Source organism: Agelaius tricolor, unplaced genomic scaffold, assembly GCF_023055355.1.
Source record: "Agelaius tricolor isolate 1412-34295 unplaced genomic scaffold, bAgeTri1.0.p SCAF_6, whole genome shotgun sequence".
Lineage (NCBI taxonomy): Eukaryota > Metazoa > Chordata > Aves > Passeriformes > Icteridae > Agelaius > Agelaius tricolor.
In genome coordinates, this window is record NW_027269266.1 from 1,368,729 (window position 1) to 1,390,895 (window position 22,167).

The window sequence follows — 22,167 nt, forward strand, 5'->3', positions numbered from 1 at the left end:
TCCCAGACAAAGGTGGAAGGAAATGTGCCAATGTAATTTACTCCAAGCCTGCTCCAGCACTGTTCTCACCATGTTTCCTGCCTCCAAAGCCACTCCAGAGTACTGGAGATGATTTAAAGTGGAGCTAAAGGATAACACAGAGATCCCAGATAAAGGTGGAAGGAAATGCACCAATATAATTTACTCTTGGGCTGCTCCAGCACTGCTCTCACCATGTTTCCTGCCTTCAAACCCACTCCAAGCACTGGAGATGAGGCAAAGTCTGGCTGAAGGACAACACAGAGATCCCAGACAAAGGTAGAAGGACATGTGCCAATGTAATTTACTCTTGGGCTGCTCCAGCACTGCTCTCACCATGTTTTCTGCCTTCAAACCCACCCCAAAGCACTGGACATGATGCAGAGTGTGGCTGAAGGACAATGCAGAGACCCCAGATAAAGGTGGAAGGAAATGTCCCAATGTAATTTACTCCAAGGCTACTCCAGCACTGTTCTCACTGTGTTTCCAGTGCTCCAAGGCACTGGAGATGATGCAAAGTGGGGCTAAAGGATAACCCAGAGATCCCAGACAAAGGTGGAAGGAAATGTGCCAATGTAATTAACTCCAAGCCTGCTCCAGCACTGTTCTCACCATGTTTCCTGCCTCCAAAACCACTCTGGAGTACTGGAGATGATTTAAAGTGGGGCTGAAGGACAACACAGAGATCCCAGACAAAGGTGGAAGGGAATGCACCAACATAATTTACTCTTGGGCTGCTCCAGCACTGCTCTCACCATGTTTCCTGTCTCCAAAACCACTGGAGATAATGCAAAGTGTGGCTTGAAGGACAACACAGAGACCCCAGAAAAGGTGGAAGGAAATGTGACACCCTAATTTATTCCTAGGCTGTTCTCACTGTTTTTCCTGCCTCCAAACCCCCTCCACTGGAGATGATGCAGAATGTGGGTGAAGGACAAAGCAGAGACCCCAGACAAAGGTGGAAGGAAATGTGACACCCTAATTTACCCCTAGGCTGCTCCAGCACTGTTCTCACTGTTTCCTGCCTTCAAACCCACTCCAAGCACTGAAGATGATGCAGAGTGTGGCTGAAGAACAACACAGAGACTCCAGACAAAGGCGGAAGGACATGTGCCAATGTGATTTACTCCTGGGCTGCTCCAGCACTGCTCTCACTGTTTCCTGCTTCCAAACCCACTCCAAAGCACTGGAGATGATGCAGAGTGTGGCTGAAGAACACCACAGAGACCCCAGACAAAGATGAAAGGAAATGTGACGCGCCTGGGCTGCTCCAGCACTGTTCTCACCATGCTTCCTGCCTCCAAAACCTCTCCAAGCACTGGAGATAATGCAAAGTGTAGCTGAAGACCCCAGAAAAAGGTGGAAGGAAATGTGCCAATGTGATTTACTCCTGTGTGGCATTCATTCTGAAAAAATCCCTTCACCCAGGATTTTTCTCCTGGGAAGCTGAGAAGCCTCAGAGAAAAGGAAAACAATTCTTATCTCATTTGCTTCTCCTGGGTTTTGCTCACATGTGGAATGTGTTTGGAGATTGTTCACCCACGGGTGATTCTTTCATTGGATTCTGCTGGGAGTTGTTTTCACTCTTTGGCCAATCAGGGCCAAGCTGTGTCGGGACTCTGGAAAGAGTCAGGAGTTTTCATTATTATCTTTTTAGCATTCTGTAAGTATCCTTTCTGTATTCTTTAGTATAGTTTAGTATAGCATTCTTTAAAAATGCACAGCATTTATTATATATATATATATATATATGTAATATATAGATATATAACTCTATATATATATAAAATATATATATTTATTCTATGTACATATAATATATATATTTATTATATATTTATTCTATATATATATATATAATTCTATAATATAGAATTATAAAGCAATAAATTTGCCTTCTGATAAGATGGAGTCAGATTCATCACTCCTGCCATCATCGAGGCATTCCCAGCAAATCCAATACTCCTGGGCTGCTCCAGCACTGTTCTCACTGTGTTTCCTGCCTCCAAAACCACTCCAAAGCACTGGGGATGATGCAGAGTGGGGCTGAAGGACAACACAGAGACCCCCAGACAAAGGTGGAAGGAAATGCACCAACGTCATTTACTCCTGGGCTGCTCCAGCCAGACTCTGACTCAACTCCAATTTCTAGAAACGCCAGCCCAGCCCATTGCATCCCCTTCCTCTGATAGTGGGAAAAACTGATTTGATTCCTCAGGCATTGCTCACACACACACACACTGAGAATCCTGGAATAATCTGGGGCTTTCTGGCTGCTTTTAAATGAGATTACACCCAAAATGACCCAGCTGTGGGAGCCCAGCCCTCATTCCACAGAACTGGCTATCCAGGTGGTTAGGACGTTCAGGAACTGCTCAACACCTCCCAGGATCATAATTTCATTGCCAGGTATTACTTTAGACAGTGCCAGCCCATCCCACACACCAATTTTGTGAGTACCACTGAAATATTGCAGCCCACCAGGCAAACAATACAGAATATTCCTAGAAAACCTACAAAAAAAAAAAACTTTTACACCAAAATTCACAGTAGGAAAGACTAAAGCCAAGCAAATCTGCTGGGTAAATAATGTACATTACAGAACTTTGCTGGAACTATTTTACCTTTCAGTTGGAAATTCAATTTTATTTTTTTAAAAATAGCATTAAAGCTGGAATGTTAATTAGTATTCTTTATGAAATGAGACATTCACATATTAACCTTCAAGAGGCACTGAATTCTCCTGTTTCACTATGTCCAGAAATTATCAGTGCAGTCCAGAAACCTCCTGGGCTGCTTGTGCTCTGCTTTGCTGCTTACACTGGCTGAGGGAACACCAAATCCTGCTCAGGACTTGCTCAGAAACTCATGGCCAATGTTCTCTGCCAATCTCCTAATGCAGATCAGCCCAGATTGTGGCTGGGGATGATGCAGGATAAAAGGATAGGATATTTACAGTTTTAGGCACTCAACCATCTATAATTGACAGGTATTGGCTCAGCCCTCACATGGAAAATAAGCTTTTTTTATTCCTGCTAATAACAGAGAGCATGAATATCAATCCTTTAAGGACCATAAGACTTTCAAAATAATATTTTGAAAGTATTATGGTCCTTATAATATTTATACAATAATATTTTGTAAGTGTCAGATATCTAAAAGAACAAAAAACCAAAACAGCTAAACACCCCTGAATATATTTTTAAAGGATTTAAGGAATTTGTTTAAAGATCTGTATTTTTTTTTTCTTCTAGGGATTTCCTATTTCTATAAAAAAGTTTTCAGGGCTCTTTTTTTGTGGAATATATGAAAGAGAAAAAGCAGAATTCTCACTAACACAATGGGTTCACCTGTATTGTGATTTTATAACACTGAGGACCAGGCCAAGAGCAGAAGGTGGCAGCTCTTGCCCTGTTACCTGAGAGTCACAGTGTGACAATGCCAGAGACACCCCTAAATACATGGGGGAAATATAAAACAAATCAGTAAAACCTGAGAGAAAAACAACAGCAAAAGTTCAAAGCAGCAAAGATAAAAATATTTAGCAGACAGTACAAGCTTCAGACAAAAAATGCCTAAAGGAACATGAGAAATATTTAGAGTATTTTAAAAGAGGTGAATATGTAGCAAGGAACAGAAACACCACTCAAAAAATCAACTTCAGCTATGGACGAAAAATAGCAAATGGAAGGTGAATGCAACAAAAAAAAATCCTTATAATAAGAACTGCTAGAAAGTGAATGTATTATCAGGGGAGAGATGCCACCTGAGTCACTTAAGACTGAAGCAGACAAAACCTGGAAAAAGTATTTCAGCACATATAAATATACATAGCAGTGATTAATCTGCCATAGAAAGAAATGACCCTAAAAGTTCTTTTCCATCCATAATTTCTAAGACTCTATGAAATATGAGCAATGTTCCACTTGGTGTCTGTGGCAATTCCCTAACCCAACCCCATCCATGTTAAAACACAGGGCACTGCTAGGAAAAGGCTTCTCACCAAACAAGGAGGGATATTTTGGGGATGGGAAGCACTGAGCAGTGCCCAGCTGTGGTGAACTCAGCAGAGAGACCATGGCAGGAGGAGAAAGCCTGGCTCTGAGCTCACTGGCACAGCCCTGGAGCCACAGTGCATGGGAGGGGCTCAGCTTTGGCTTGGGAATGATGCCTTGAGAAGGCTGACCTGGAACAGAGGCTGGACAGAGCTAAAGAATAAAGCAGGGATTTATTCAAAGGCCTCCATGGATGCACCTTGGGCAGCACCAGAGCCCAGCCAGGCCTGCACCCAAGATGAACCAAAATGGCCCCAAAATGCACCAGTGCTCCCGGGCTCTCTCCCTGGGATCAGTTCTGCTCCATTTGCATCTTGCAGTTCATTGTCCCATTCCAGGTTTGTGGTATTCCCATTCTTTGAATAGAGAGAGACATAATTTTCTCTCTCAGGAGAAGTATAGAAGAAAGAGAAAATAATTTTTATTTTTATTCTCTGTTCCTGCTGGTTTTGTACATGTGGAATGTGTTAGGAAGATTGTTTACCTGAAGTGATTTGGTAATTGGATTCTCGTGATGGTTGATTATGTTTAATTAACCAATCACTCAAAGCTGTGTCCTGACTGTCAGGAGACAGTCACAAGTTTTCTTTAGTATGTAATTTAGTATAGTATAGTGTGATATCTCTTTAATAGAGTATTAATGTAACACAATATAGTTTAATAAAGCAATTGTTCAGCCTTCTGAATCAATGGAGGCAGATGCCAATCATTTCCTTTGTCAGGGGTCCTGACTTTTACAATACAGCTTTAGCCCAGCCAGGGCTGCACCCAAGATGAACCAAAATGGCCCCAAAATGCACCAGCGCTCCCGGGGTCTCTCCCTGGGATCAGTTCTGCTCCATTTGCATCTTGCAGTTCATTGTCCCATTCCAGCTTTAGCCCCTGCACTCCCACCCTGCTTGTTTTTCTCTCTCCAGCCCACGGGGTTTGTGCTCTTGGGCTGAGATTTGGATCATTTGTCCTTGGTGCCCAGCTGGAGCAGGAATTGTTTTGTCTCCCTGCTCTGTGCACAGAGTTCAGCATCCCCTGATATGAAGCTCAGACCCACATACTAAAGCAGCACAGAATCTGAAAATATAAAAGCTACAACCTGAGGCATCAGAAAAGGCACCTGAATCCAGTCTCCACAGCCATAGCCCAGTCCCTGGTGCCTGGAATACCCCTGTGCCCTGGCAGAATGCAGCAGCACTGCCAGGCACAATCAGGTAATTGAATCCAGGGGATTGCTCACAATGCAAGGATGAGTGCAGAATCCATTATCCTCCCTGCTCCTGGAGCTGCACACATCCCATGTCTGCCTCTGGACAATGGGATTCACTGCTGCATCCCTCTGCTCACCAATGGCAAAAGGAAATTTCTATTTTGACGTCACGATACTCCCAGTTCTTTGTGCCTTTCTGCTTCTGAGCCATTCCCTTGGAGTTCCTAGAGAATATCTTTAACTTCAGGTCCTTTTGTTCCCTTGGTCCAGTTTTACCCTTTTTTTCTGATTTCAGTGCTCTGATTTTAATTTTATGCTGTTTTTCCTGAAACTGGGGGAGGGAAGTTGGTTGGCTTTGTATGTGAAACCCAGAATTTCAAGCATCACATGCTCTTCTTTGTAACTACCAGAAGAGAAATGGAGCTGTAGAGACCAAACCTGCCCCTCTAACTCAGCAAAAGGTGGTTGCACCCCACTGCAGAACTGCCAGCTCAGATTTACTCATCCAGAAATTATTCAGCTGACAACTGGAGGGTTGCCACAGCACCACCCCAGTTTGCACTGATAGACTTAATGGAAAATTAGGAAAACACTTCAGGGGCTGCAGGAGCAACAACTGCAGCATGACACTGTAGTCAAGACAAAAGAACTGTTTCTCAACTGTTCTGAAGTGGGTTTTTCTTGCCTTTCCCCAATTTTATTTGCTCAACCTGTGAAATGGGGAAATCTTGACCTTCTAACCCCAGGTAACCTTCCCAAAAAAGTCATTATTCATTGTGGCTTTATTTCTGGAAAAGCAATACCAAGTCTTTAATGCAAAGACAGTCATCAACTTCAACACCCATTTATTTTTTATAATTTCTAAAGATGGTGAATTCCATTCCACTCATTCTTTATTCTGTGTGCTGAGATTAATGATAAATATTCCCCTCCAGTAGGGGATTCAGCACCAAGGAAAACCACAGGATGATTCAGAGGTCACCTCAAGATATTAAAGGAAGCAGAGAACCTTTCCTTGCTGCCATTCCAGGCTCTACCCAGGACAAAATACTCAGGAAAGTCTTCATTAATTTGCTCCCTGTGACCTGAGTTATGTTCCCTCAACATCATCTCTCCCAAGTCCCTATAAATCTTAAGAAATCACAGACACAGCAATTTTTATTTGGAATCTTGGACTGGGTACCTTTAAATTTAGGTTTTTATTCCCTTCAAAATCTCTTTAAAAAAAAAAAAAGGTAGTGAATAATCCACATTTTATTTGGCCTTGCACTCAAATAAGAGGAACAGAGACTCAACAAAAAAGGGGAATACTCCTTAGAAGATGAAAAATAAACAAGAGCATCAAAATTACCTGAAAGGGGTTTCAAATTCTCCACTGAAGTGGCACTTAAAACAAATTAAAAATGACACAAATAAATGTCATTTTTAATTTGTTAAATAAAACTGCTGAGAAGGAGCAGGGAGGAATTACTGACACATTCCTGTATAAATGTGTGTGCACTGCTTGCACAACACCACCACATCCCAGCATTTAAAGCCTGGCTCCAAATAAGATGGAAACTCCCTTTTTCCAAGGAATCACATGGAAAAGACAAGAGGTCATGGGTACAAACCACTCCTGGGGACATTCCAATTGGACACAAGAGGAAAATTTTTCAAGAGAACAATCAGCCATTGGGACCATCCCCCAAGGAAAAGAGCTGAATTCCCAAACCCTGGGCACTTTTAAGATTTGGCATAAAGGGTGCTGGGTCACCTTGTCTAGACTGTGCTTTTTCCAAGGAAGGTTGGACCAGCTGATCCCTGAGGTCCTCCCTGGTGTTGTGGGATTCTGTGAATTGAGAAATTTAACTGGCTGCTTACAGCTGAGGATCAATGAGGATTTGCTGCCACCTATATGCTGCTTTTCTCATAGATTAATGAAAAACAAAAATTCTAAAATAAAACCCACCTGTAGAATCTGGGTAGGTATGCAAACTCTACAGCATAATATATTTTTTTTTATTAAATAATCCTTCATGACTTGGCAAAAAATATAATCATGGCAATAAAGAACCATCACTGACCCCTGTAATTTCTTTCATTAAAAGGTGTGAGTCAAAATGCTGTGCATCTGCATTTCCCTAGGATATTTTACAGCCAGGTATTCTTTTAAAGCTTGGCAGTAGTTTTACTTCCAATTTTTTCTCCTATGTTTGCACAGGATGCCTTCAGCTTGCATGCTGTTACAGCACTTTTGGTATGGGAGAAAAGAGAATCAAAAAGTAAAGTAAATGGAAGGAAAAATAAGATTTATCTTTAGTTTTCTATGGGAATCAAAACCAGAATTGCAGATGCTGTGAATGAGCCAGCTGTGGTTAATCCTACAGAGGTTTTCAGCTGCTCATCTAAATAGTTAGATTGGGATTTAGTAACAGAGAGTGGAAGAGGATCCAGACAAATACCTGCTGTATTTACACTGCAATTTTTCACTGTATTACCACAATTTTTCATGCTTTAAAATTCTCAATCACTTTGACCAAAACCTGCAGGATTTGGCTGAAGGGAAATAAAACTTTTGCAAGAGCCAGGCCTGATATTGTGGGTATTTATTTGGAGCCTCTATTCCTCCCTCTGACCTCCAGGAGTCCCAGCAGCCCCACTGGGTTCGGTGGGTGCTTCCAGGAGCTCCGAGCTCAGCAGGGACCAAATGCTCTGCTGTGATGGTTGTGAGGGTCCCCAGGATGAGGTGAGGGATGAGAATTTGACTGCAAGTTCTCAGAAAAATATATCTATAATTATAATATATTACAATATAATTATAATATAATTGTATTATATATTATATATTTAATATATATTATTTATTAATTATATTTTATTTAATTTATTTAATTTATTTAATTTATTTAATTAAATATATATTATTACTTAATAAAAATTTAATTATATATATTTAATATATAATATTTATTTATTATATATATTTATATATCATATATAATATATATTTATATATACTATATTTACAAATATAATATATTATTAATAAATATATATTATTTATTAAACATATATTAATAAAAATATTATTTATATTAATTTATTAAATATGTATTATAAATTATTATATATAAATATATAAATTTTAAAAATATATAAATATATAAATTTATAAATATATAATTTATTTATATAAATATAAATTATAAATTATTTATAAATATATATGTATATTTATAAATAAATATAAAAATTTATAAAATATATATTTATTAATTTATTAATTATATGTTAGTAAATATATTATTTATAAAATATATAATATATATTTTTATATATTACTTATTTATATAGATATCTTTATTTTATTTCTTTAATTTATATTTAATTTATTTAATTAAATATATATTATTAATTAGTATATATTTATATCTATTTAATATATAATTATAATACATTATATAATATATAATATATCATATATTATATATAATTGTATATTATATTATATTATATATTAGAAGTATACTAAAGAAACAGAAAGGAGACATCAGAAGGCTAAACAAGAAATGATAATGAAAGCTCGTGACTCCTCCGAGTCTGACACAGCTAGTGGTGACTGTTTATCCAAACATGTGAATTGTTTTTAATTCATAACCAATCTCCAGACCACATTCCAGAGGAGCAAAACATGGAGAAGCTGAGGCTTCTCATCTTCCCAGGAGAAGAAATGCTGCCAAAGGGATTTTTTTCATCGAATATCAGGGTGATGCTCTGCTGCCTGCAGCTCCCCCTGCCCGGCAGGAATGAATAGGGAGAGGGCTCTGCTTAGGAAAGGGCTCCCTCTCCTGCTCCTGCTGAGACCAAAGCAGCTCTGAGAGGGAAGGGAATTGTTCCCAAATCCCTGCAGGGCTGGAGCACAGATAGGATGGCAGCACATCCTGTTGGTCACCCCCCTTGCAGCCCAGCTTCTCCAAAGGCTGGGAAGTGCCAGTGTCCAAACACATCCGAGTGAACCACAGAATGACAGAGCTGTTCAGGTTGGAAAAGATCTCTCAGATCATCAAGTCCAACCAGCATTGCCCTGTCCACCAGCAAACCCTGTCCCCAATGCCACATCCACACAGCTTTTGAGCACTTCCAGGGCTGGTGACTCCAGCCTGTTCCAATGCCTGACCATCATTTCAGTGCAGAAATCCTCCCTAATATCCAAACCAAATCTCCCCTGACACAGCTTGAGCCCATTTCTTCTCCTCCTGTCCCTGTTCCCCTGGGGCAGTGCCTGATCCCCCCGGCTGTCCCCTCCTGTCAGGAGCTGTGCAGAGCCACAAGGTCCCCTCTGATCCCCTTTTCTCCAGGCTGAGCCCCTTTCCAGCTCCCTCAGCCTCTCCTGGTGCTCCAGCCCCTTCCCCATCTCTGTTCCCTTCTCTGGGCACCCTCCAGCCCCTCAAAGTCTTTCTTGTCATGAGAGGCCCAAAAATGACTCCAGGACTTGAGTCAGTGCTGAGTAGAGGGGACAATCCCTGCCCTGGCCCTGCTGCCACCCTATTGCTGACCCAGGCCAGGTGCCATTGGCCTTCTTGGCCACTCCTGGCTGAGCTCAGCCACTGTCACCAGCACCCCCAGGTCCCTTCCCATTTTTCCAGCTTTTCCAACCACTCTTCCCAAAGCTGTGGTGCTGGTTGGGGTTGTTGTGACCCCCTTGTAGGACCCAGCTGCCAACAAGGGAGGTTTGTATCAGACTTTTCACTGGTTTTTAGCAACAGTCTTTCCAGGGAATTCCACACAGGGAATTCCACCACCCCTCTGAGGCTCATCCATAATGAACTCTTCATTCATTGATTAGCCAATATCAGGAATAATGCACTCAGTACTCTCAGCTTTGCTGGGGAGCTGCCAAAGGCCACTGAAGCTTTCTTCTCTACCTCAATTAATGCTGAGTGTGAGGAAAAAATCATCCTAAGAGTGGGAAGGATGAAGTGGTGGGGCAGCACTACCTTATAGGATCAGCCAAGCTGTATGAAACCAGAGCTTTAAGACTTTAGACTGTGGTACTTTGGCCTATTACACATTAATCTTTTACAAATTAAATGAATGTGGAATGCTGGCACTGTGAAATGCTCTTTTCAGCAAATTTTTGGTCAGATAGGAAGCAAGTGCCACTCCTGGCCCACCTGCAGCTCCAGCAGATCCCCAGTTTGATAATTCCCACAGCCCCTAACTTATAAATGTACTTATACCTATAATGTGTAATTGCTTCCTTCTCAATAGGGTCTTCACATATGGTATCTCAATAAGAAATTAAACTAGAAAACAAAATAGCAATAATAATTTTAAGAAATCAGTGTTAGTGTATAAATTTAAAAAATGCTCCCACTCTTACATTTCATGCAGAAAAAGCAAAAAAAATTAAAAATATCAATTAAGAACATAAGATAGAGAAAAGCCAAAAATATATATTTGGAGGGAGACACTTCTAAAACTTTTATATCACGAAAGAGTGCAGAAAAATAATAAAAAACTCTGTTTTAGCATAATATCCCCAGAAATACTCTCACCTGTGGCCTGACAACCGACTCTCAGTTTTCCTGAGGGATCTTTCCTTCTTTTCTCTCCCAGTCCCTGAATGTCTGTGAGGGACACTCACTTTAAGGCTTTTTTCACTGCTGTCTGCACCAGAGCTTGGAAGGGATTTCCTTTCTTCTGTCTTGGCCCTCTCTCTCTCAGACAGCAGCTTGGACACAAAGTCCTCTGGATCTTTGGGGCTGTTCCTTGGTTTTTCAGAGGCAGAACTGGTGTGTGAGCTTAGCATGGTCCTGGATGCAAATTCCAAGTGGGATTTGGTTGGAGATGCTTTGCTTTCCTGCAGATCAGGGACACTCAGGTCATGCTCCTCATGCTCCTCACCCCTGGGCTGGGCTGTGCTGCTGATGCTCGTGGATCTTTTGGAAATCCTCCTTTTTTGGGGATCCTGGAAGAAAGTGCCATGAAAACCACAGATCAAAATTTCACCTTGATCTTTAAATAACCCAAAAAGCAAAGGAAAGCTCTAACACTGATTTCTGAGCTGACCTATTCATTCATTTTTAGGAACCAGGACCTATTCCTCCATTCTTAGGAATAGAAAGTAAATCAGATTTTTTAAAAATAATCAGTAATAAATAAGACAAACACTTTCACTTAAATTTTGACCAGTATTAAAGATGCTGACCACCATTAAAACATGTTTTCCATGGTCTTACCAGGAAGAACAACAAATTACCTCCTAAGAGTTTAATTCTGGTATTGTATCTAGCTCAGGAAATCAACACATAAAGGATATTTTAGTGGTATCTAACCTAAAGGTATCTAGTCTTTACTTCTGAATCAGAGATATTTACAAATATCCAACTAATTAATTCAATTTCCATATGCTCTTCAGCACTACCTAAACGTCACAGTTAAATATTTTAATTTCTCATTATCACGAGCTTAATTTTACATTGGAAAAGTCCCTGTCATTATATAAAAGAAGCATAAAGGAAAAAAAAAATAGGGAAGAAATTTTTAACTGTGCTTTGAAAGCACTTCTTGATGGAATATGGTCTGATTTGATCAATTCAGAAACATATTTTCAACTGAAAGCAATTTTCAGTTCCAAACTACTACTGATTAAATCTGGGGTCTTGGAAACACCAGAGTAAAACAGATCCTGTGAAGGTAACAAAGGCATTTTCATGGGAAAAGTGGAAAACCCAATCTGTCGAGAGGTTTCAAGAGTGGGCAAGAATTATAAAGGAATTCAGTGACCTGAGATCACAGACATGCAGGGGGTGGTTGCCTGCAGTGGTTTTATCTGAAACTCTGAATGAAGCAGAACAATTTCCCTAACTTACCCCTTCTTTTCAGCCTGCAGATTTAATAATGCATTAACATGCAGAACATGTAAATGTTAACATGTTAACAGTTGAACATTATTTGCAAGTGATTTTTTTTTTATCCCAGCAGGCTGGATATAAAACCCATGGGCAAGCCAAACATTCTGTACAGTGCTGGGAATCACCTCTGGAGAACTTGCCACTGGTCCAGCCATCATCCCTCTGGCAATGAGACCAGCCCTGGGCCTGGACTTCTCCTTCCCTGTGCATTTCAGCTCCTCAGAAACCACAGCTGCTTTTAAATCCTCTTGACTGTCTTTTAACTTCTTGTCCCAAGCACAGGGTGAGTTACTGCTGTGGGTTGGCCCTGGGTGGCATTTTTCACTTCTGTGCTGATGTTTTCTGGGTGGAGGGATTTTATCCAATGGGTTCTCAGCATCATACCTAGAGAGAAGAAAGAGGAAAAGCTTGAAACAGCAAAGTTATGCACAAGGAAATTAATAAAACCAGATAATTAGAGCACTGCTGTCAAATTAAGATCAATTTTACCTTGAAATGGTAATCAAATGCAGCCACTTTTCACCTACACACTTGGAAGTAGGACTTCAGAGCATTATTTCATCATTATTATGTGTCACAACTGGTTATAATATGGGCAACACCATCCCATGATTACTTATTTTGATGTAAAAAGGGTTCAAACTGAGAGAAGGGAAATTTACATTGGATATTGGGAAGAAATTCTTCCCTGTGAGGGTGGGCAGGCCCTGGCCCAGGGTGCCCAGAGCAGCTGTGGCTGCCCCTGGATCCCTGGCAGTGTCCAAGGCCAGGCTGGATGGGGCTTGGAGCAGCCTGGGACAGTGGGAGGTGTCCCTGCCCATGGCAGGGGTGGAATGTGATGAGTTTTTAGCTCCCTTCCAGCCCAATCCTTTCTGTGACTGCATGATTGTATATCATAGCAGAAAGTACAATTTATTTGTTATATCAGACAGGTCTTAAGCTACAACCAGCAGCTCCTGTTCCTTCCCCATGTTTGAAAATTTAACACTTTTGCTCACATTCTCTGTTCTCCTGTAACTTAGACTGACTCTACTGACCCCTCTCATTCTCTATTTAGCTGTAGAACACTTATTTTAGTCCAAAAACAAAAGCACTTTTGTGCTGGAAATTATTTTACTGAATAGTTCCCAGTTCCCTGTCTGTTTATAAATTTATAAATTCTGTATAACTCAAAAACACTGGCCTTCCTTACTAAAAAGAAACAAGTCCCTGAACTTGCTTTTCCCTCTGGCATGTTTTCCTCCATCCTAATTCACTGTAAAGCAGCTCCATAAGTTGAAACATCTTGTACCACAAACATGTTTCTTTTACTTAACCCATTTTTCCAGGAGTGTGTCTCGTGTGGTGAGGACACGCTGTGGATGATGCCTTGTGAAAACTGCCCTAGAACAGAGGCTGGACAGAGCTAAAGAATAAAGCAGGGATTTATTAAAAGGCCTCCATGGATGCACCTTGGGCAGCACAAGAGCCCAGCCAGGGCTGCACCCAAGATGAACCAAAATGGCCCCAAAATGCACCAGCGCTCCCGGGCTCTCTCCCTGGGATCAGTTCTGCTCCATTTGCATCTTGCAGTTCATTGTCCCATTCCAGCTTTAGCCCCTGCAGTCCCACCCTGCTTGTTTTTCTCTCTCCAGCCCACGGGGTTTGTGCTCTGGGGCTGAGATTTGGATCATTTGTCCTTGGTGCCCAGCTGGAGCAGGAATTGTTTTGTCTCCCTGCTCTGTGCACAGAGCTCAGCATGCCCTGATGTGAAGAACTACAGAACTACACACTGAAGCAGCACAGAATCTGAAAATATAAAAGCTAAACCCTGAGGCATCATGTATGTAAACTGAAGAGAGCCTGATCTGTCTCTGGAATGATCAGGAAAAGCAAGGACTGCTACTCCCAACCCAGCTCCACATAACCCCTCACTGCCAAGGGCTGCTGGCTCAGAGGCTGCTTTCAGTTCCAGGCACTGACAGCAACCCCCAAGAGCAAAGTTAAAATCAAAACAGACTCATTAATAATGAACCAGTGCAGAGTCATGTCTGATTAAACTTTCCACCCCTGACAGCATGGTTAAAAGTTACACAGGTGGTTGAAATTAAAACTGATTTCAGGCACTGCCTGGCTGATCTTGGCAATCTCTGGTTTCCCCTTGCCCAAAGGGGATGGCAAGGGTGAGGCTGAGCCTCAGGGCAGAGGGCAGGGTTAGGTGGGATATTGGGAAGAAATTCTTCCTTGTGAGGATGGGGAGGCCCTGGCACAGGGTGCCCAGAGCAGCTGTGGCTGCCCCTGGATCCCTGGAAGTGTCCAAGGCCAGGCTGGATGGGGCTTGGAGCAAGCTGGGATAGAGGAATGGGATGGAATGAGAGGATATTTAAAGTCCCTTCCAACATTAACACTGCTGTGCCCTCCCAGAGCAGTGCCAGGAACTCCCCTGTGAGACAGACCCATGAAAGGGAAAGAAAAATGGAATAAAAAACCAAAAAGACGAAGAAAAAAAGAAAAGGGGAAAAAAAAGCCTTTGTGCTGCCTCCTTTTCAAGTGTTGCTTCTGAGCTCAACTTAAAACATCTTGGCTTTCTGCCCCTATAAGAAATGACTTCATGGGGCTTTTTTCAGGCACTGACGCTCAGACTTGGCTGCTTTGAGCATGCTGCATTTAGGATGAAGAACAAAACCTGATTAATTCCCTGAGGGTGGAGGCTGGGAAGCTGAATTGCACTTCTGTGCCCATTTTAAAAGCCTCCTATGGAGGTACAGGGCTGTTAATCCTCTTTGAGGCACCAATAAATGAAAAACTTGGTTACATGCTATTTTCAGGTATTCTGCAAGGTCTGAACCTACACTATTTGTAACAACACTGAATTTAAGACAGTAAAACTTGCTTTTGGAGGCAAGCAAGGCATGAATATACCTGTAGTTTGAGCACAAGTGGCTTGTTTTACCTCCAAATCTGCTTTGAGTATTTCCAATGTAAAAGGCATGAAATCTCCTATTTTGATGTGCCTCAGTGACTGAAAGATGCAATTGAGGTTATCAGTCTTCATAACTGGCAGAGAACATAAAAGAAAAGTTTTGAAGGATAGCTTGCACAGGAGATTTTCATAATCTAGAAAATTAAGTTTGTGTTATGAGGATAACTAATAAAACCAAGCTGAGCTCAAGATACAAATGATAAAACATTTAAAACTCTTTCCCTTCATTAAGAAAAAAATAAGTGCATACACAGGGCAAGGAGAAAGAAATCAGGCAGTACCTGGAGGCCTGAGCTTTGCTGTCATCCAGAGCACTGGCACTGCCATGATCCTCATCCAGGGTGTCAGGGGGCTGGGATGCTGAGCTCTTACTCTGAGGAGCTGCCAGAGCAGAGCTGGAACCAGAGCTCCTGGAGGTGCCACGGTGCTCCAGGAAATAATTGGTAATAATTTCCAGCAGTGTCTTCAGTGGGTTCTCCTTTGCCTGGCCAAAACAGAGAGAGAGAGTGTGGGAAATGGATTTGTAGGGAATTCTCCGAGCCTGACAGAAGGCTCACACTGTGTGTGTGCATCTGTGTGCAAACTCTGAGATGGGAAATGCTGATTTACAAATGCCATGGAATAGGACAGACATTGCTGAGGGAGAAATGGAGCCAGAAACAAGCTTAGAAATAGAACTGTGAAAATTTTTCAAGAGAACAATCAGCCATTGGGACCATCCCCCAAGGAAAAGAGCTGAATTCCCAAACCCTGGGCACTTTTAAGATTTGGCATAAGGGGTGCTGGGTCACCTGGTCTAGACTGTGCTTTTTCCAAGGAAGGTTGGACCAGCTGATCCCTGAGGTCCTCCCTGGTGTTGTGGGATTCTGTGAATTGAGAAATTGAACTGGCTGCTTACAGCTGAGGATCAATGAGGATTTGCTGCCACCTATATGTTGCTTTTCTCATAGATTAATGAAAAACAAAAATTCTAAAATAAAACCCACCTGTAGAATCTGGGTAGGCATGCAAACTCTACAGTGTAATATATTTTTTTTATTTTTTTTATTAAATAATCCTTCATGACTTGGCAAAAAATATAATCATGGCAATAAAGAACCATCATTGACCCCTGTAATTTCTTTCATTAAAAGGTGTGAGTCAAAATGCTGTGCATCTGCATTTCCCTAGGATATTTTACAGCCAGGTATTCTTTTAAAGCTTGGCAGTAGTTTTACTTCCAATTTTTCCTCCTATGTTGGCACAGGATGCCTTCAGCTTGCATGCTGTTACAGCACTTTTGGTATGGGAGAAAAGAGAATCAAAAAGCAAAGTAAATGGAAGGAAAAATAAGATTTATTTTTATTTTTTATTTTTATCATGAAAGATGCATTGGAGTGAGACCCATGAGAGGTAATTTTAGATGATTGGCTTTAAGGCATTTTCAGCATGGTGTGGTTAAAGCTGATAGGACAAGAAACACTTTATAATGTATTGTAATTAGGAAATAATTAACTTCTGATTGTGATGGTGTGAATGATAACCTCTGTATTGTCTCAGCCTTCACATGAGACTGAAAATGGAATAAAAGTTTTTAAAACACCTCTCAGTTGGCCCAGCTCTGGGTCAGAAAAGGGAATATTCTGACAATAAAGTTGTTGGTGACTATTGAAATGCTGTGTTAGTCTGGCTGCAGGGCATGGTTTGTACAGTGTACTGAACATTTTACCTGTTTCCTAGAGTTACCTGAGGGTGCATCCCAGGAGTGACTGTACAAACAATCCAGGGAAATGGAAGATGGCAGCTAGAGAATGCCAAGAGCTCAAAGGTGCTGCTGTGTTAAGTGAAGGAAGCAGGACACAAAAAACAACCTGTCACAGTGATTTCTGACCCTCATTTTAGCTAAATATTCCAAAATGTGGAAACTGTGCTGGAATGCCCCTTTTCTACACTGGAAGAGGGTTTTTTGAAGTGGCATTTATAGACTTTACATGAAGACACCAAAAGCATTGTGGTGCCTGGAGTTATGAGTGAACTGTTGATACTGCATCTCCAAGGATAACAAATACTACAAGTGTAATTTCCATCTGCTGTGCCATACAGAAATGGAAATGCAAATGGGAATGGGCATGCAAGGACCAGATGGTGGTGCCAGATATTCCCTCACCTTGTTCTGTTTGTACAGGGAGTGCAGGTGCAGGACATTCCTGAGCTCATTCCTGTTGTTGATGCTGAGTGCGGAGCGGGGAAGCTCCCGGTCCATGGTGCTGATGGTTTTCTTCAAACCCTGAGAAGGAAAAGTGTCAGACCCCAAAGCTTTTACTCTGGGTTTTGCTGGGTTTGTGGATGGCAGCAGTTTGTAACCAGGAAACCCTCAGAACCTGTGCTGTAATGATACAAAATTGAATTATAGCAGCCCATGGATGTGGGAATAATTGAGGTGGCTACATGAGATGGAAATTGCTGGACAGAAAAAACCAAAAACCTCTATGCAGGTGACTTCAGCTGCTAAACAACCTCCTAAGATTGATGGGCTGTATGAAATGCCCTGAGCTGAAGTTATTCCAGGCAGCCTCAGGTTGGAAATCAGTCAGATCTCCATGGCATCAGCTGCTTTGGGGTCTTCAACTTTGTGGTCAGCACCCATGGGCATCTCAAAGACAAAACCCATGAGCATCTCACTCTCTGGGGAGAGGCACTGATTTATTGTGAGTTGGATCCCAAAATAATTTGAGTGATACAACACCAGGCTACTGTTTTGAGAGAGAAAGCCCTGATTCCTTCTGTGGAGGGTTATTGTCACAACAAAGGATTTCTTTTTCTGCTGACAGAATGTCTGGCTCAGATTTATGAAATTGAGGGCAAATTGTGGTAAATAAAGGATCATCATCCCTGTAGGCTCTGATGTGCAGGAAAGATCTGGGGGGAGCAGAAGCACAAAGGATATCAGTGCCCCTTGTTTGGAAAACAGGATGCAAAATATGAGACTGAGGTTTGTGTAACATTTAATGAGGCAGTGGCTGCTTAATTTCTGATATAACTCATTCCTGACACAGGGGGTCCAACATCAGCGATATTTCCTAAGGATTGAACATAAATACAAAATAATAAGTGCTACACAGAAATGTGAAGGTGGCTTCCAGTCTGATCAATCCCACACTCCCCACATGCCTGTGTAGTCCAAAATTGGCTTTATAGTATTACATTTGTGACAGGTACAATGGCTTCTTTCCTCCCCTTCTCTCTCCCCTTTCCCTACTGCCAAAAAAATGGGTTTTCTGCTGAGCTATTACTAAAAAATGGAGGGGAAAAAATGCATGTTAGCAGTTTCTCTAAAACTGTAACCTTTTGCCTTAATTAAAAAAAGAAATAAATATTATTTTTAAAATAATATTAAAAGTATATAAAATATAATTATATTTATAATATATAGGATTCTAAAATAAAATTAAAATATAAAATATACAATTATATGAAATAATTATAAAGAATTATTTAAATATAATATATAAGTAATAGAATATAATATAAATAATATAATATAATATATAAGTAACATAATATAAATAATATAATATAATATATAAGTAATATAATATAATATAATATAATATAAATATAATATTATATAATATAAATAAATATAATATATTTATTTATATAAATATATATATTTATTACTTATATAATATTATAAATATATATTATAAATATATTATATTATATTATATAAATAAATGTAATATTATATTATATATAAATAAATAAAATATAAATAAATAAATATATAAATAAATATATATAAATTCTATTATATTATATTATATTATATTATATTATATTATATTATATATAAATATAATATTATATATATTTATATATAGACAGATATAATATGATATATTATATGAAATAATTACATTATATATTTTATATTTTATATAGAATTATATTAAAATTATTTAAAATATTTTTTTAATAGGCTTTGTATGCCTCTTGCAAATAGAAGGACAACAGCAAAAGAGGCAATTAACGAAGGAAAAAAAAAAAAAGAAAAAAATTAATTCATTTTTTTAAGCCCAAAAACCTGCAAACAACACGAAAACCCAAACTGGAAGCGCGTTTCTCGATTGAATTCCCAGTCTCGCGGGCGCGCGTGGGTAAGGATGCGCTTCCCCCGAAGAGGAGGAAGCAGCTCCATCAGCGGCAATCACAGGGCACTGTGGGAGATGTAGTCCGGCCGCTCAGCCCGGCGCTTCCCCCGTTCCCACCGAGCTGATTTGAGCTCGGATAAAGCCCCGAGCATCCCTCCCTTCATCCCCTTTGCCCCAAGCATCCCTCCTTTCATCCCCCTTTGCCCCAAGCATCCCTCCCTGCATCCCCCTTTGCCCCGAGCATCCCTCCCTGCATCCCCCTCTGCCCCGAGCATCCCCGCGCTCTCCTTGCCCCGCTGCCATCCCCAGCGGGGCTCGGCCGGCAGGAAAGGCACCTTTCGAGTTTACCTTTCTACTGAGAAACTCTCTCACCAGTGATGCGGCCACTTCTTCCACCAAGGCGTTGTCCATGTTTTAAGGCGGAAAAGGAGGATTTGGGGGTGCGGGGTTGCTGCTGCTGGGGCCGGGGCAGCCCCGCGGCGGGACGGAGCCCGCGGCATGGGAAACACGGGGAGCTCCTCCCACGGCACGGAGGGAGGGAGGGAGGGAGGGAGGGATGGAGGAGGGATTTGGGATGGAGGGAAGTTGGAGGAAACGGGGAAAAAAAAAAAAAAACAAACAAAAAAACAACAAAAAAACCAAAACAAAAAAAAAAACCACCAAAAAATAAAAAAAAAAACCGCAAAAAAATCCCCCAAAACCAAAACGACAGGCAAACAACCTCCACTCCCCCCAAAAAAACGCACACTAAAAAACCAACAAAAAACCACAAAAAAAGCAAAGAAACCCCAAAAAACAACAACAAAAAAACCACACAGAAAACAACTGAAAATAACCAAAGAACCCCAGACAAAAAATCCACCAAAAAACAAACAAAAAAAAACCCACAAAAAAACCCACAACCCCCCAAAAAACACAATAAAAAACTCCAAAAAACAAAAAACACACATAAAAAAAACACAAAAAAACCAACAAACAAACCCCAAAAACAAAGAAAAAAAACCAAAAAACACACACAAAAAACCCAACAAAAAAAACACACAAAAAAGCAAAGAAACCCCAAAAAAACAAAAACAAAAAAAAAAAACCAAAAAACACACAGAAAACAACCGAAAAAAATCAAAGAACCCCAGACAAAAAAACCCACCAAAAAACCAGAAAAAATCCACAAAAAAACCCACAACGCCCCCAAAAAACACAACGAAAAAAACTCCAAAAAACAAAAAGCACACATAAAAAAACACAAAAAAAACCACAAAAAAACCACAAAAACAAAGAAAAAAAAGAAACAAAAAACACACACAAAAAACCCAACAAAAAAAAAACACAAAAAAAGCAAAGAAACCCCAAAAAAACAAAAACAAAAAAAAACCAAAAACCACACAGAAAACAACCGAAAAAAAAACCTAAGAACCCCAGACAAAAAACCCACCAAAAAAACCAGAAAAAATCCACAAAAAAACCCACAACGCCCCCAAAAAACACAACAAAAGAACTCCAAAAAACAAGAAAACACACATAAAAAACCAACAAAAAACTCCAAAAAGCAAAGAAAAAAACCAAAAAACACACACAAAAAACCCAACAAAAAAACCACAAAAAACCAGCAAAGAAACCCCCCCAAAAAAAAAAAACCACACAGAAAACAACCGAAAAAAACCAAAGAACCCCAGAAAAAAAACCCACCAAAAACCCAAAAAAATCCACAAAAAACCCCCCAACCCCCCCAAAAAACACAACAAAAAAAAACTCCAAAAACCAAAAAAAAACACATAAAAAAACCCTACAAAAAAACCCAAACAAACCCCAAAAAACAAAGAAAGAAAAAAAAACAAACAGAAAACACACAGAAAACAAAAAACCGAAAAAAAGCAAAGAACCCCAGACAAAAAACCCACCAAAAACCCACCAAAAAACCAAAAAAAAAAATCCACAAAAAAACCCACAACGCCCCCAAAAAACACAAAAAAACCCCAAAAAACACACAGAAAACAAACTGATAAAAACCAAAGAATCCCAGACAAAAAGCCTACCAAAAAACCCACCAAAAAACAAAAAAAAATCTACAAAAAAAACCCAAAAAACCAAAAGCAACTTAAATTTGAAATAAAAGAATTAAATGATAAAATATGTTGTAAATGACAAGTATAGTTATCGGTTTTCATATTTATTTAGTAAATTCTGTTTTGCAAGTTACAATTGTGAAAAACAGAATTCACTGCTTAGGGTTTTTAAAAGTTTAACAACAACAACAACAATAATAATAGTTATTATTATTATTATTATTATTATTATTATTATTATTATTATTATTATTTTAATAATAATGATAATAATAATAATTTTGTGCAGTGCAGGAGGAGTCTGCCATAGAAAATTCCAATAATAGTAATGTAATAATAATAATAATAATAATAATAATAATTATTATTATTATTATAATTATAATAATTATAATAATTATAAATATAATAATCATTAAAATATATTTTAATATAATTATTAAGATATAATAATTATAGTAATTATGTATTTATAATAATTATAATAATTATAATTAAAATATATTATTATTATTATTATTATTATTATTATTATTATTATTGGAATTTTATATGGCAGACTCCTCCTGCACTGCACAAAATAATAATAATAATAGTAATAATAATAGTAATAATAATAGTAATAATAGTAATAATAATAATAATAATAATAATAATAATAATAATATTTTAATTGGATTAAAAAGGACAATATGTCCAGTACTGGGGTGCTCCTGGCCAAGAGGCAAAGAACACACCTGCCTGTACAGACACTGTTATTTTATGCTGTTATATCTCTAAGACACAAGCCTATTGATGTGTTTCATGCATTATTCAAATATTCTTTGGAACTTTCT

General features: G+C 39.5%; 1 protein-coding gene across 3 annotated transcripts in view; it reads right to left on the bottom strand.

Annotated features, from left to right (window-relative positions):
- The window catches only part of MINDY4 (MINDY lysine 48 deubiquitinase 4), an 82,679-nt gene extending 62,881 nt beyond the window's left edge, over window positions 1-19,798 (bottom strand). The window contains exons 1-5 of one of the 3 annotated variants that reach the window (XM_071428494.1): window positions 19,641-19,798; window positions 17,282-17,401; window positions 15,417-15,619; window positions 12,299-12,557; window positions 10,815-11,227 (exon numbers count right to left, since the gene is read on the bottom strand). In XM_071428494.1, the coding sequence (XP_071284595.1) occupies window positions 10,815-11,227; window positions 12,299-12,557; window positions 15,417-15,619; window positions 17,282-17,401; window positions 19,641-19,679 (1,034 nt within the window). In that variant the 5' untranslated portion in view covers window positions 19,680-19,798. Of the gene's footprint in view, window positions 1-10,814; window positions 11,228-12,298; window positions 12,558-15,416; window positions 15,620-17,281; window positions 17,402-19,201; window positions 19,475-19,616 lie in introns of those variants that run through there. The other 2 variants (XM_071428493.1, XM_071428492.1) reach the window with 2 other exon arrangements.
- Window positions 19,799-22,167: the final 2,369 nt, after the last annotated feature.